The 13,900-nt window shown below is 37.7% G+C and overlaps 1 protein-coding gene across 1 annotated transcript; it reads left to right on the top strand.

Annotated features, from left to right (window-relative positions):
• The first annotated feature begins 990 nt into the window (after nt 1-990).
• Nucleotides 991-9,030, top strand: LOC107047885 (synaptic vesicular amine transporter). Its single transcript, XM_015270779.1, has 6 exons — nt 991-1,152; nt 1,246-1,452; nt 3,295-3,561; nt 5,173-5,369; nt 6,905-7,226; nt 8,743-9,030. Exons 1-6 carry the CDS (start codon nt 1,059-1,061, stop codon nt 8,961-8,963), a joined length of 1,308 nt encoding a protein of 435 aa, XP_015126265.1. The 5' UTR covers nt 991-1,058; the 3' UTR covers nt 8,964-9,030.
• Nucleotides 9,031-13,900: the final 4,870 nt, after the last annotated feature.

Below are 13,900 nucleotides of genomic sequence, written 5' to 3'. Positions count from 1 at the left end.
TAAAACCCCCCCCCCCCAATTCGATAAACCAAAATTCATTGACAATTGATAAATACTCCACTGACTCCACCGATATGATCCACCCGCCTCCCGACGAAACTCATTCATTAAAAATGAAACTGAATAAAAATTTACAATTTTCAATTGTATTCTTTAATTCTAATTCAATTTCTAATCTTCATTCTTCTATCATACAATTCTCATTAGCTTCTCCTCATCAATCTTTGAACACGCGAAAAAAAGCGTTTTAAAAAGCTTCCTAAAAAAAAGCAGAAGACGCCATAGTAAAACCCCCCAAATCCGATAGGAAACGAAAATGCATTGACGATTGATAAATACTCAACTGACTCCACCGATATGATCCACTCGCCTCCCGACGAAACCCATTCATTAAAAATGAAATTGAATAAAAATTTACAATTTTCAATTGTATTCTTTAATTCTAATCCAATTTCTAATCTTCATTCTTCTATCATACAATTCTCATTAGCTTCTCCTCATCAATCTTTGAACACGCGAAAAAAAGCGTTTTAAAAAGCTTCCTAAAAAAAAGCAGAAGACGCCATAGTAAAACCCCCCAAATCCGATAGGAAACGAAAATGCATTGACGATTGATAAATACTCAACTGACTCCACCGATATGATCCACTCGCCTCCCGACGAAACCCATTCATTAAAAATGAANAACTGACTCCACTGATGTGATCCACGCGCCTTCCCGACGATAATTTCCACGCCATATGATTCTCGATTCGAGCCTGGCTGTTGGCACAAAGATAAGACAGGGGTCGATCAAACAAATCGAAAAGCTCATTGACTCGTAAAAACGTGATGTTAGTAGTTCCATACACAATCCCCCATGCGTTATGAAGTATCTCCCCATGGAGTGTTCTGTCACCTTGTCCATGCTCCTGCGCACAAGTAACACGTTGGGAAAAGGTATAAAAGGATGTCGTTGCACCATGAATATCTCCAGTTTCAATGGGATTTTATAAAACGCTGGATTTTCAAGAAGCCCTCTATGCTAACATCATCATTGTCCACGATTACTTGGCACAATGACACTGGATAATTTCAAGGACGCTCGACTGATGCTCGTCACTGTCGTTTACCTGAGCCTCTTCTTGGATAATGTATTACTCACGGTGGTCGGTGAGCGCAAGACAATGCATTAATCTTCGTCTCTCGAGGCTGACTCTTGTTCTAATCCGAGTGATGGGGGTGAAAAAAAAATTGTTTATACAGTACCCATTATCCCGGACTACCTGTGCACCATTTCTGAGAATTCAACGCTGCTGGAGGGAGATGAGGAAGGCAAGATTGGCTTTTTACTTAGCTCAAAGGCCTTTGTGCAATTAATTCTAAATCCAGCTGTTGGTACACTCACTGGTACCGTTGGCTACGCCAAGCCACTGTTTCTTGGAAATTTTTGCCTCCTACTTGCTTCATTGTGTATGTATTCATGAATAATTCAGGGGTTTGATGGGTATTTCGTGGGGTTTTTCATGTTTGATTGGGCTTGAGATGTTGACATTTGTGTGATATTTGCTATTCATTGGGGAATTTTTCGATTTTTTTGTTCGTTTTCGAGGTATTTTTTGATGCTTCAATTTGTGGAAGTCGAAATTCAACGAGAAATTATGGAATTTGGTGGAGTTTTTCACTAATTTCATTAAATTTAGAATAGATAAGTCAGTGTACGAAAATCCTAAAAATTGGGGATAGATTATTAATTTTTGCCTTCTCCTCGTTTCCTTGTGTATGTATTCATGAATAATTCAGGGGTTTGATGGGTATTTCGTGGGGTTTTTCATGTTTGATTGGGCTTGAGATGTTGACATTTGTGTGACATTTGTTATTCATTGGGGAATTTTTCGATTTTTGTGTTCCTTTTCGAGGTATTTTTTGAAGCTTCAATTTGTGGAAATTGAAATTCAACGAGAAATTATGGAATTTGGTGGAGGTTTTCACTAATTTCATTAAATTTAGAATAGATAAGTCAGTGTACGAAAATCCTAAAAATTGGGGATAGATTATTAATTTTTGCCTTCTCCTCGTTTCATTGTGTATGTATTCCTGAATAATTTAGGGGTTTGATGGGTATTTCGTGGGGTTTTTCATGTTTGATTGGTCTTGCGATTTTTACATTTGTGTGACATTTGTTATTCATTGGGGAATTTTTCGATTTTTGTGTTCGTTTTCGAGGTATTTTTTGAAGCCTCAATTTATTGCAGTCTGAAATTCTAAGAAAAATTATAGAATTGGGTGGTTTTATTCACTAATTTCATTAAATTTAGGGTAGATAACTCAGTGTAAGAAATTCCTCAAAATTGGGGATAGATTTTCAATTTTTGCCTCCTCACGTCATTGCGCATGCATTCACGAAAAATTCAGGGGTTTAATGGGTATTTCGTAGGGTTTTCATGTTTGGTTGTTCTTGAGATGTCGACATTTGTGTGTCATTTATTATTCATTGGGGGATTATTCGATTTTTGTGTTCCTTTTCGAGGTATTTTTTGAAGCTTCAATTTGTGGAAGTCTGAAATTCAACGAGCAATTATAGACTTTGGTGTTTTTTTTCACTAATTTCATTAAATTTAGGGTAGGGTGGCAGTGTAAAAAATTCCTAAAAATTGGGGATAGATTATTCATTTTTGGCTCCTCCTTGCTTCATTGTGTATGTATTCATGAATAATTCAGAAGTTTGACGAGTATATCATGGAGTTCTTCATATTTGATTGTTTTTGAGATGACATTTGTGTGACATTTGCTACTTATTGGGGAATTTTGTGACATTTTGGCAGAAAGTAGACTTGGGTGGGAGCTATCTATCAAACTGAGGGGGAGTTTTATTCATTGGATAGCTTTCGAGGCATTAGCTTTTATCGGAAATCAATCTTCGAAACATTAATCATAGGATACAAGGAGTGGGGTAGAACGAACAGTCTTTAATCGTATGACTCAAGAACGGTGGAGAATTTATCCATTTTTTCAAATCATTTTCACTGTATTTTTTAGAGCTCCAGAATTTTGCACTCGTTGAATTTCACAATTGCAAATCCCCAGAAAATTGCGATGGATTCTTGATCATTAGGGATGGGTATCTCTGGAAAAGTGATATATCCCTGAAAATCAATTTTTTTTTGAGACACAATCCAGCCAAAAAAAAACAAATACAATGAATTCTAATAGATGTTGAATGGAATGCCTTCTATTAAATTTTCCTGTAATTTTTTTCACACGAATCTCACGCGTTCGAACACTGGATGCCTCACCCTGTACTACTTTCGGTAGTATTTGCATTTGGACAGACGTACGAGCTCCTCTTCCTCGCACGCAGCATCCAGGGAATATCATCGGCATGTATTGGGGTATCGGGTATGTCCCTAGTGGCCTCCCAGTACTCGGAGGAGAGTGAGCGATCGAAAGTGATGGGCTTTGTGCTAGGGAGTATAGCCCTCGGGGTGCTCGTTGGCTACCCCATAGGCTCCATACTTTACGACATCGAGGGAAAAATGGCACCTTTCCTCCTCGTCTCTTCTCTCTTATTCCTGCCGATATGTGAGTGATCCAACTAGAGCTGCGTGACACCCCCAAAAAGAGATTCTAAATTGACCGACCGACCACTCGCCTTCCAATGCGTAATGCTTTTTTTGAACAATTAAATATGATCACGGAACGTCAAGTAAACAATTTCCAATCAATTTTAGGCATTGCAACTATTTATTATCAACAATTTAATTGTTCAAATCGCCCTAGCGCCCAAACTATGGAAGATATACGAAAATTTTCGGATCACGAATTATTTGGAATTTGATAAGGAATCATTTTTGTCTTTTGTCAATTTCACATATCTCCTTTAGATTTCGAGATATGAGCAAGGAAAGAGTGACCCAACACAGCGCTCTCGAGCCCACACTGAGAGAAAAACAAACACGTTGTCAAACAAGTCTTGTTTGCAATGATAGAACGGACTAGTTATTGTTAACGAATGGATTTTGGTTGGAGGTCCCACCAAATGTTCATTCGTTAATAGTTAACGAATGTATATTTGAGGAGCCTTGTTTGACTTGACTTTCGCCATTCAAGTGAACCATTCGTTAACTATTAACGAATATTCATTTGGTCATATTCAACTCTACCATTCGTTAATAGTTAACGAATCTCGTTTGGAATAAATGAATCATTCTATCATTGTGGGCCAACAAAATCGCTAGTTGAAAATTGCCAAAAAAGAATTTGTTTGGTTCGAATTTGAAAGTTTCAAACATGAATAATTGTTCTGCTTTCGACAGCAGCGAAATATTTGGCTCAAGAGGCGGATAATTCACAACAGGCGGTGCCTTTTCGGAATGAAAATATCTCATATAGAGGAAAATTTATCAACAAATATTTTATCCCTAAGCTACAAGATTGCTATCATATCATTATTATTGTTTCCTTTAAGGGTTCATTTATTGTCTGTGATTATTAGACAGCCGAAACGAAAAACTACTATCCCTTGTTTCGCACAAAACAAAGATTTTTCGGGAGCAAAACACGTATGGGAGTATCTAATAACGAAGGAGTAGTGCTGGAAATGACATTTCTTGCGTGTACAGAGAATGCAATTTTTTTTTAACTACTAAATCTATTTTTGCGACAAAAATTTTTCATTCCGGCGTACTCTCTGCATGTTTGGCATAAAAAAATCCTTTTTTGATAATTTTCAAAAAACTATTTTCTTGGCACAAGTAAGACTTGTTTGAGAACTTTGTCGTTTTTCTCTCAGTGCACCGCGCGCCGCAAGCAGAGAGCGCTATGTCGGGTCGCGTAACTAGCTTATTGCTCACATCTCGGAATCTACGAGAGATGGGTAAAATTGAACATAAACAAAAATTATTCCTTATTAAATTCTAGATGATTCATGATATGAAAATTTTCGTCTATTCTTCATAGTTTGGGTGCCAGGGCGATTTGAACAATTCAATTATTAATAATAAATAATTCCAATGCCTAAATAAATTGAAAATTATTTCCTTGACGTTCAGTGATCATATTTTTTGTTAAAAACAAGAATTACGCATTAGAACGCGAGTGGTCGGCACCTGCCTGAAAATCGAAGGTGTCCCGCAGCTCCAAATCTGTTTACTGATCCCTCTCATTTCAGAATTATTGAGTGGAATTTTACAGGCTTGCAAATGTTCGTTGGCGATTATATACCGAATGAAAAGATGATAGAGCAACCGGAGAGCAGAACTAGCTGGATCAAGACCCTGACTGAGTGGAAAATTTTAACAATCACTGGCGCTATTTTTTTATCGACTTTACCGATGGCTATTTTAGAGTCATGTCTACCCATCTGGTTGAGATCCTATATTAAACCAAAGGTATTTCAAGTGGCTCATTAAATTTTACGTTCGAAGGAAGAATGGAGATTCAGGAATTTTTTGAAATTTGGGTAACAGCTGCGTGGGGATTTTTAATGTTGTGAATTTTGTTTCAATTTGAAATCTAATTATTCAGGGAATTGCTTATGCGTCTTGAGCATTCAATGAAGTGGAGTTGATTAAGAATAAGTAATTGTTGATATTTCAAGGACACCTTGAATTTTTGACTTCATTGTGGGCATTGAAAATTGCATTCGATGGAATTCTGAATCGATTGCCAATTCAGAACAATAATTTGATACTGAATATTCATGGTTTAATGGAAAATTCAAGTTAGTTGAGGAATTATCGTCTTCCTGCTGTTCAAGAATTTTAAATTCCATGGAATTTTCAGTAAAATGAGGGAATTCCATGATTTTTCACCCAAAAACGAATGACATGTCACTCTCCTGAAAATGACTACTGAACTGTTTGAAATGAAAATGAAAATTCAGTTTTTGTTTAAATAGTGTATTATTATAGTAACAATTATTTGGTCAAGTTATTAAGATCAACAATTTTTGTCCGTACACTCCTAGAATATGTTTATACTGCGATTTTTAGGGATTTCGTCATTGGAAATTCACAATTTAAAGAAAAAATCAATGGAAACTGGATTTAAGGTCAACTGTTCCCTAGAAATTGATAGAAATGAGAAAATATCAGGAAAACATATTGTGAATTCATAATTAATTCCAATAAAAAAAAATTCGTAATTAATTTAAAATTTAGCGAAATTTGATATTGAATATTCAATTTTCGATTGAACATTTAAGTAAGTTGTAGAGTTCTTGTGTTCCTACGCTTCAAAAAATTGGCATTATTGAATTCCCAGTGAAATTCACATTTCAGGATTTTTTCACCCTAAATCGAATTCACTTACACAGAGAGAAATATTCAATAAAAATTACGTATCTTTCCCGTAATTTCGGAGCGACATGTGATTGTAGGAAATTTTACGGAACTGTCACGGAATTTTTCCAGAGCATTCCGTAATTTTTATCTGAATCTCTTGTGAAAAATTACGATACCGTCACTTAAATTTTCTGAGTCGAGTCCGTAATCGGTGAGCGAATAGCGAGTTCCGTAGTTTTTACTGAACATTTTTCTCCGTGTACCTCAAAAATTACCACTAAAATGTCCATGAAATTTCAATCATCTCCTACACGAAGAGAAATTTTCTAGAAAAATTCTAGTACGAGTACTGGAAAAAATCACAATCCACCGGCTGTGAAAAATTCTAGTGTTGTTAGGGTAAAATTCGTTGGTATTTCGGGTAAAATTTCTGGGGATTTCTGTGAAATTTTCACAGAAATACGGAGAAAAATTCACGTTTTCCCCAATAAAATGCCGTCACTTTGCGCCTTTTTCCCGTGCCAGCACTAGAGTTTTTCTAAAAAATTTCTCTCGGTGTAACCGTAAAATGCCAACAAATAATTCGAATAGGTGATTTGAAAAGAACTTGCCATTTCCCATTTGAACTTCTGATTTTCTAGAAATGGCAGTTGGGCACAGTATTCATACCCGACAGCGTCGGCTACCTCGTGGGCACGAATTTTTTCGGTGTAATAGCTTACCGCTGCGGCCGTTGCAGAACCGCGGTGATAGCCATGTGTCTTGTGGGCATAAGCATAATTTGCCTTCCCTCCGCAATATCAATATCCCAGCTGGTTGCCCCTCATCTGGGCCTGGGGCTGGGGATAGGGGTGGCTGACGCTGCCCTCGTACCACTACTTGCCAGCCTCGTCGATCAGGACGGAAACTACGGGCCCGTCTACTCGATACAGCAGGTCGCAGTCAGTCTTGCTTACTTCCTAGGTAATTTGTCTTCCACGCACGTTCAAATCCATTATTCAATTTCTAATTCAGTAGTGAATTGGTAAACGGAGATAAGTCGACTTATCTCCCAGTTGAGTTTTTGAGGAATATTTTCGAATCTAAGGAAGATAGCGAATTTTTCGTAATTACATTTGTTGTAGCACTCAATCGGCTCCATAAAAAAGGTTATAACAAAAATTTTGCTATCTCCCTCAGATTCCGAGATATTGATTGAAAATTGTTCAATAGTTAAAATTGACTTATCTCCTTTACCATTTCGCTACTGAATTAATTTTTATTCTGTAAATCTTTCCTCGTGAATGGGAATCGCTTATGGGTAACGTGAAGGGGGGGGGGGGAACCCATACGAAAAAAAATATATTTTGAGAAAAAGAAATGTATGAAATTGGCCCATATCATACATATTTTTTCTGTATTTTCTCATGGGGAGTTCGCAAAGAGAAAAAAAATTGTAATTTTTGGGAGAAATCTCTCGATGCAAGGATTTTTTCCTCGAAACTCAATTAAGAAGTTCTAATTTACAGTCATTTTTTGGTTGAAATGAAGACAAATGTTGAATTAATCAATATTTACATTCATTTTGAGGGAATCGTTGTTCTTGAATCAGCGATGTTTGTCGTTCTAAAATTAGGGTCCTGTAATTTTCTCAGATGAATTTGCTTATATTTAGCGACGATTTGGAGTGTTTCAAATGAGAAAACTCCGTCAGAGAATTTTTTTTCTGCAAGAGAATGGAAGTAAAGATAGAGGGTTTGTGAAATGAAAATTTTTTTTCTATAAACAACAAGTTTTTCGCTGTGTACATGAGTGATTCCAACAAATGGTGAACTAAAATATTGCCTCTAAATTTTTGGTATTATTTTTATTTTTTTCATCTCAAAATACAAGTAAAAAGAAAGAAATTAGCGCTGCCGGAGCTCTATAACTCAATAATCGACAAAGATATAGCAGATTCATTTTTTTTTCTCCTTCAAAACTAAATTTTTCAATTCGAATGATACAGTAAAAATATTGTTTCATGATATGATTAATTTTATCATGAAAATCATGAGAAGAATAAAGATAAAAATTTATTTTTCCTTGGAAGTCAGTTTTCTTTAAATATCTCGAAATGTCGAATGTTTTGTGAGAACCTTTTTTTCTGGAGCAAAAAACATCTGCAAAAAATATTCTGATGAATATCAACAATTTTCTGAAGTGTATTGTGCAAAAAGCTGAAAGTTGCCAGTAAAAAAGAAAACGAATCAGTGCCGAGAACCAAAAGTTTATCAAAACAAGAAATTTTTTCCAAAAACAAGAATTTTTTCTCTCTGATCATGTATATTTGTGGATCTCTCTCAGGAAGTAGCTACAGACGCTACAAGACAGAGTGAATTCCCTCTGTGAATAGACTTAATCATGACAGATTCAGTGGAAATACTCAGAATAATACAATTACAATTGCCCAGTGTCTCCACATAACAAACGACTTTTCACTCTGTCGATTATTGTCAAGGTCCCATTGTGGGGAGTGAATTGGTCCGGACGATTGGTTTCCCGTGGGTGATGAGAATCGTCGGTATGTTAAATCTCACCTATTGTCCCTGTCTCATATACTTGGCGATGGTGAGAAATAAACAACCGCTGGGTGACAACGAAGACAACAGGAGATACAACTCGATCGTCAAGACTGCACCCAAGTACCAGAGGTTCCAGGAGTCAGACGAGGATCTCTGAGAGATCAGGATCGGTTATTTGCCAACGAAATTAATTCGTCTGGAAGGAACAATGATTGGAGCCTTGTTTCTCGTTTGAATAACCATACTTCAGTATTTATTTTGTGAATTCTGTGAGAGAACCCTGAATAAACGACTCTATTTAACCGGCTGTTCACTGACCCGATTAAAGCAGAACCTCTCAACCTTTGTTTTTGCTCCATCACTCCTTTTTTTTCGAGGGAGAAAAGCCTTGGGATCATTAAAATTTTGCGGCCCGTCAGAACATGAGGGAAGGGGATTTGAGGAGAGGAAAGCTCGCTGATGACTCTGTTGTTTTTTCCGCTCTTAACTAGATTAGCTTGTGTGTATTTTAGTCTAGGGGCGGCAGAATTCGTGAATAATTACTCGATTCTACTTCTAATTAATTCCATGGAATAACTCATTTAGTTGACGTCTTTTTTCGTAAAAAAATGGAGGAATATCCTTTCAGTTTTCAACTGAATTTCGTCAATATGATGTGTATGAAACATTACACATATTCTGTCAATTTTTCCATTGAAATGGAATTGTTGAATGACTCAATTCTGCTGTCAATTAATTTCGTAGGATAATTTTCCTATTTGATATTTTTTCCATAAAAAGATCCGTTCATTTTCAGACTATCAATGACATTATCACATATTCCTTCAATTTTTCCGTTCACAACGTACAACAATTGGGTATAGAACTTTATTGAAGTACGAGTGAGATTCTATTGGAAATTCTACTAGTATTCCGCGATTACTCAGGACAGTTTATTAGATTTTCTGCGTATCAATATTCGTAGAACAGATGTAACAGAAAATGATCGATGGATTTTGATTGAATTTTTGATTAAATCGATTCTGTTGAAATTCTTTCTGTAGAACACCCTGAGCGTAAAATTCACAATTGTTGTTTCACTGGATTTTTTTTGTGTCGCATAACAAAAACCAGGGAAGAAACATTTCAAAATTTATGGCCGGGGATTTTCCTTGAAAAATTAAAAGCTGTTCAAAATCAATTTTTTCTATCAAAAATTTCGTGAAAACCGCAGAGAAACGTTACTGAATTTTCAATATCGCATTATTTGTTTTCATATAGCAACAGAAAAAATTTCTTCAAGTTTCGCATTATGAATATCAACATGACACGTATCATAAATTGTATCTATAATATATAACTGATATATTTCTTCAATTTTCCTTTGAAAAAATGCAATAAAAAAGAGTATATAAAAAAAATCGCAAGTAAAAAAACATCCCTTTCATTTTTTCACACATATTTTAGATCTCCCCCCCCCCCACAGTGACAAGCCGTCACAAACATCCCTTGTATATTACGTCCCAAAATTGAATTTAAAAAATAAGAAGGAAAAGAAGACTAATGATCAGGTGACCCCCGGGGGGGGTAGCCCCCCGGGGGGGGGGGGGGGGTGAAACGGAAAGGAAGTCCTATTGTTCTCGAGCCCTGATTCAATCGCTGAGCACGAAATTTTCCAATTTTCAAGTGACTATTTAAGTGTGCATTTGAACACTTTTTGAATATTGATTTTATTTATCAAATTGATTGATTTTTTTCTCATCCCCTACGGGTGTCAAATAATTTTTATTGGATGTTATTCTAATTATTGAAATAATATGAAAATGCGTCTCGAGTTGGTAAACCTGTCGAGTGTTTTCTCTCCCTCAGTTCCATGGTCCAACCCATACCTTTCCCATGATGCTCACTGACATTCGAATCACGCGCCTGCGCGTGAGGGCGTAATTGCCCCGAAACTCATAATTTTCCGAATCATTTGTTCAAATGACTTTCTTAAGAAATCTGAAAAAAATCTGAAACTTATACGTGTTCTCAAGAAAGATTTGATTTATCACCCACTAGTTTTTCCTCAATAGTTCATTATTTTTTTGGGTGCCATGGAAATTTCCCTAATTGAGAGTGGGGTAACCTCGGAGGTTACAGCTGGAGGGGTTACAAAAATATCCAAATTTCATTTTTTTTCTGCAAAAAATGTGCAAGAATTCTCAATGATCCAGCATACTCAGACATTTCTCCCATCAATTTTCCAATTTTTTTTTCATTATTTTGACTTGTCACCCGAAACACCTTAAATCTTTATGTGGTGTTCTTTGAAAACCTTTGCTTTACTTGAAATTCCTGTTTGGGAACCTTTAGTTTGAAAAGTGGACGCGAATAATTTCGCATTTGCGATTTTCTCCGATGAAAATGGGAATAAAATTTTTCCCATTCCCATTCCCATTTTCCCATTTTTTTTCATTTTTTCCCATTTTTTTCTTTTTTTTTCACGTTAACGTGGTGTGACAGCCCGATCTAAGCCACCTCCTCCCCTCGTTTCGTCATACAGCGTCATAAACAGCAGACCCCCTCCCGCCCCCACCGTGTGACGTAATATTCGAATGAATCAGCTGATGGTCCCTCAGACCCTCCTAATTATAACAATGAATTCGTGCAGAGTACCGAATGATAGTTAAATTGGTTTTCATCGATAAGTCCCTGTGACACGAAGCGTTCAGGTAAAACCACGTATGGATCCAGGTAATTCGATGGATCCTCCTCGCCTCCTGTGAATTGGTACGGGACTGGGGTCGAATGCGGGGCGGTTGAGACCCTCATCAAGTACATATACCGCATCAGTGGTGAGTACCCGCTGCCTACCATCACCCCCGGAGTTTATGAGGCCGCACAACCCCATTCGGTACACCCAACTAATTGGAATTGCTAATTGACCACCAAGTTATCATCATTTCGAGACTTTCACTATCGAGTTTCTAAATTTAGCCAGTCATTTCGATCTTTAAATATTCAACGATTGCCACAATTTCGGGGTCGGTTAGTTTCTCATTCGGAAGGAGTAAAAAACTGTGAATTGGAGTTTGCTTCTTTATTATTCTACTCGAGCTTTGCTACGTTGAGATTTATCGGCTGGAAATAATGCTCCACTTTGGATTATTAGTGAAGTGGAGGAGAAAGACGAGTCCACTTGATTTCCGATCAAGTTTTTGCTGAATATGTTTGAGTCTAAAGAGGATGGGAGATTCTGATAATAGCTTTTTCGTGTTTTTTTACGTGGATACGTCCATGTTTCAATATGGGGGGTCATTTTGGAAAACGGTCCTTATGCGCACCCCCATCTATCGGAATTGTAGAAAGTTCATCAAAAAAGAACTCATAAAATTTTCCAATCTCTCTCATTCAAAGATATAAGATCGAGGTCAAGATCCCAATATTCTTCCAATCAAAAACTCAAAAAATCCCAGCCCCTAAGCCCTTAAAACAACGCACAAAAGTCATTTGAATCCCGCAACCCCCAAGACCTCCCCCGCCCTTCGCTAGACAGCTGTCACGATGGTATCAACCGATCAATTCTCCACAACAACAAAATTAAAAACCAAAAAGCGGAACCGTTATGAGAGGCGAGAACTGATCACAAACCGACATCAATTGAAAAAGCGCCTAATGGAGGTCAAGAGTATAAATTCATAATCCCTCAAAGAAAAAAAAATGAAAAACTGCATTTCGCAAAAAGCCCACGGCCTGTTTTGGATTAAAAAAGAACTCATAAAATTTTCCAATCTCTCTCATTCAAACATATAAGATCAAGGTCAAGATCGCAATATCCTTGCCATCAAAAAAACCAAAAAACCCCAACCTCTAGGCCCTCAAAACACCCCTCAAAATTGATCAGAATCCCACAAGCCCTAAGCCCTCCCCCTCCCCCCCATCGCTAGACAGCTGTCACGATGGCATCAACCGATCAATTCCCCCCACAACAAAAAAATCATAAATCAAAAAGCGGAAACGCTATGAGAGGTAAGACCTGATCACAAACCGAAATCGATTAAAAAAAGCGCCTAATGGAGGTCACGAGTTCAAATTCATAATCCCTCCAAGAAAAAAAATCAAAAACTGCATTTCGCAAGAAGACCACGCTTTGGATTAAAAATAACAAATAACATTTTCCAATTTACCTCCCATTCAAAGATAAAAGATCGAGGTCAAGATCCCAATGTCCTTCCCATCAAAAACTCCAAAAACCCCAACCTCTAAGCTCTCCAAACAGCCCTCAAAATTATTCGGAATCCTGCAACCCCTAAGCCCTCCCCCCCATCACTAGACAGCAGTCACGATGTCATCAACCGATCAATTCCCCACAGCAAAAAATCAAAAACCAAAAAGCGGAACCGCTATGAGAGGCAAGAACTGATCACAAACCGAAATCTATTTAAAAAAAGCGCTTAATGCAGGTCAAGAGTTCAAACTCATCCCCTCAAGGAAAAAAAAAACAAAAACTGCTTTTCGCAAAAAGCCGACGGTCTGTTTTGATCCAAAAAAGAACTCATCAAATTTTCCAATCTCCCTCCCATTCAAAGATATAAGATCGAGGTCAAGATCCCAACGTCCTTCCCATCAAAAAATCCAAAAACCCCAACCTCTAAGCCCTCAAAATTATTCGGAATCCTGCAACCCCTGAGCCCTCCCCCCCATCGCTAGACAGCTGTCACGATGTCATCAACCGATCAATTCCCCACAACAAAAAATCAAAAACCAAAAAGCGAAACTGATCACAAATCGAAATCGATTGAAAAAAGCGCTTAATGCAGGTCAAGAGTTCAAACTCATAGCCCCTCAAAGAAAAAAAAACTCCATTTCGCAAAAAGCCGACGGTCTGTTTTGATTTAAAAAAGAACTCATAAAATTTTCCAATCTCCCTCCCATTCAAAGCTGTAAGATCGAGGTCAAGACCCCAATATCCAAAAACTCCAAAATCCCCGATCTCTGCGCCCCCAAAATCAATCAGAATCCCGCAACCCCTAATCCCTGCCCCCCCCCCCCCCCCCCCCCCCCCCCCCCCCCCCCCCCCCCCCCCCCCCCCCCCCCCCCCCCCCCCCCCCCCCCCCCCCCCCCCCCCCCCCC

Source organism: Diachasma alloeum, unplaced genomic scaffold (assembly GCF_001412515.2).
Source record: "Diachasma alloeum isolate Michigan unplaced genomic scaffold, Dall2.0 Dall_scaffold_78908, whole genome shotgun sequence".
Lineage (NCBI taxonomy): Eukaryota > Metazoa > Arthropoda > Insecta > Hymenoptera > Braconidae > Diachasma > Diachasma alloeum.
Note: the sequence above shows the minus strand (reverse complement) of the source record. Positions and strands in the feature narration are given on the sequence as shown.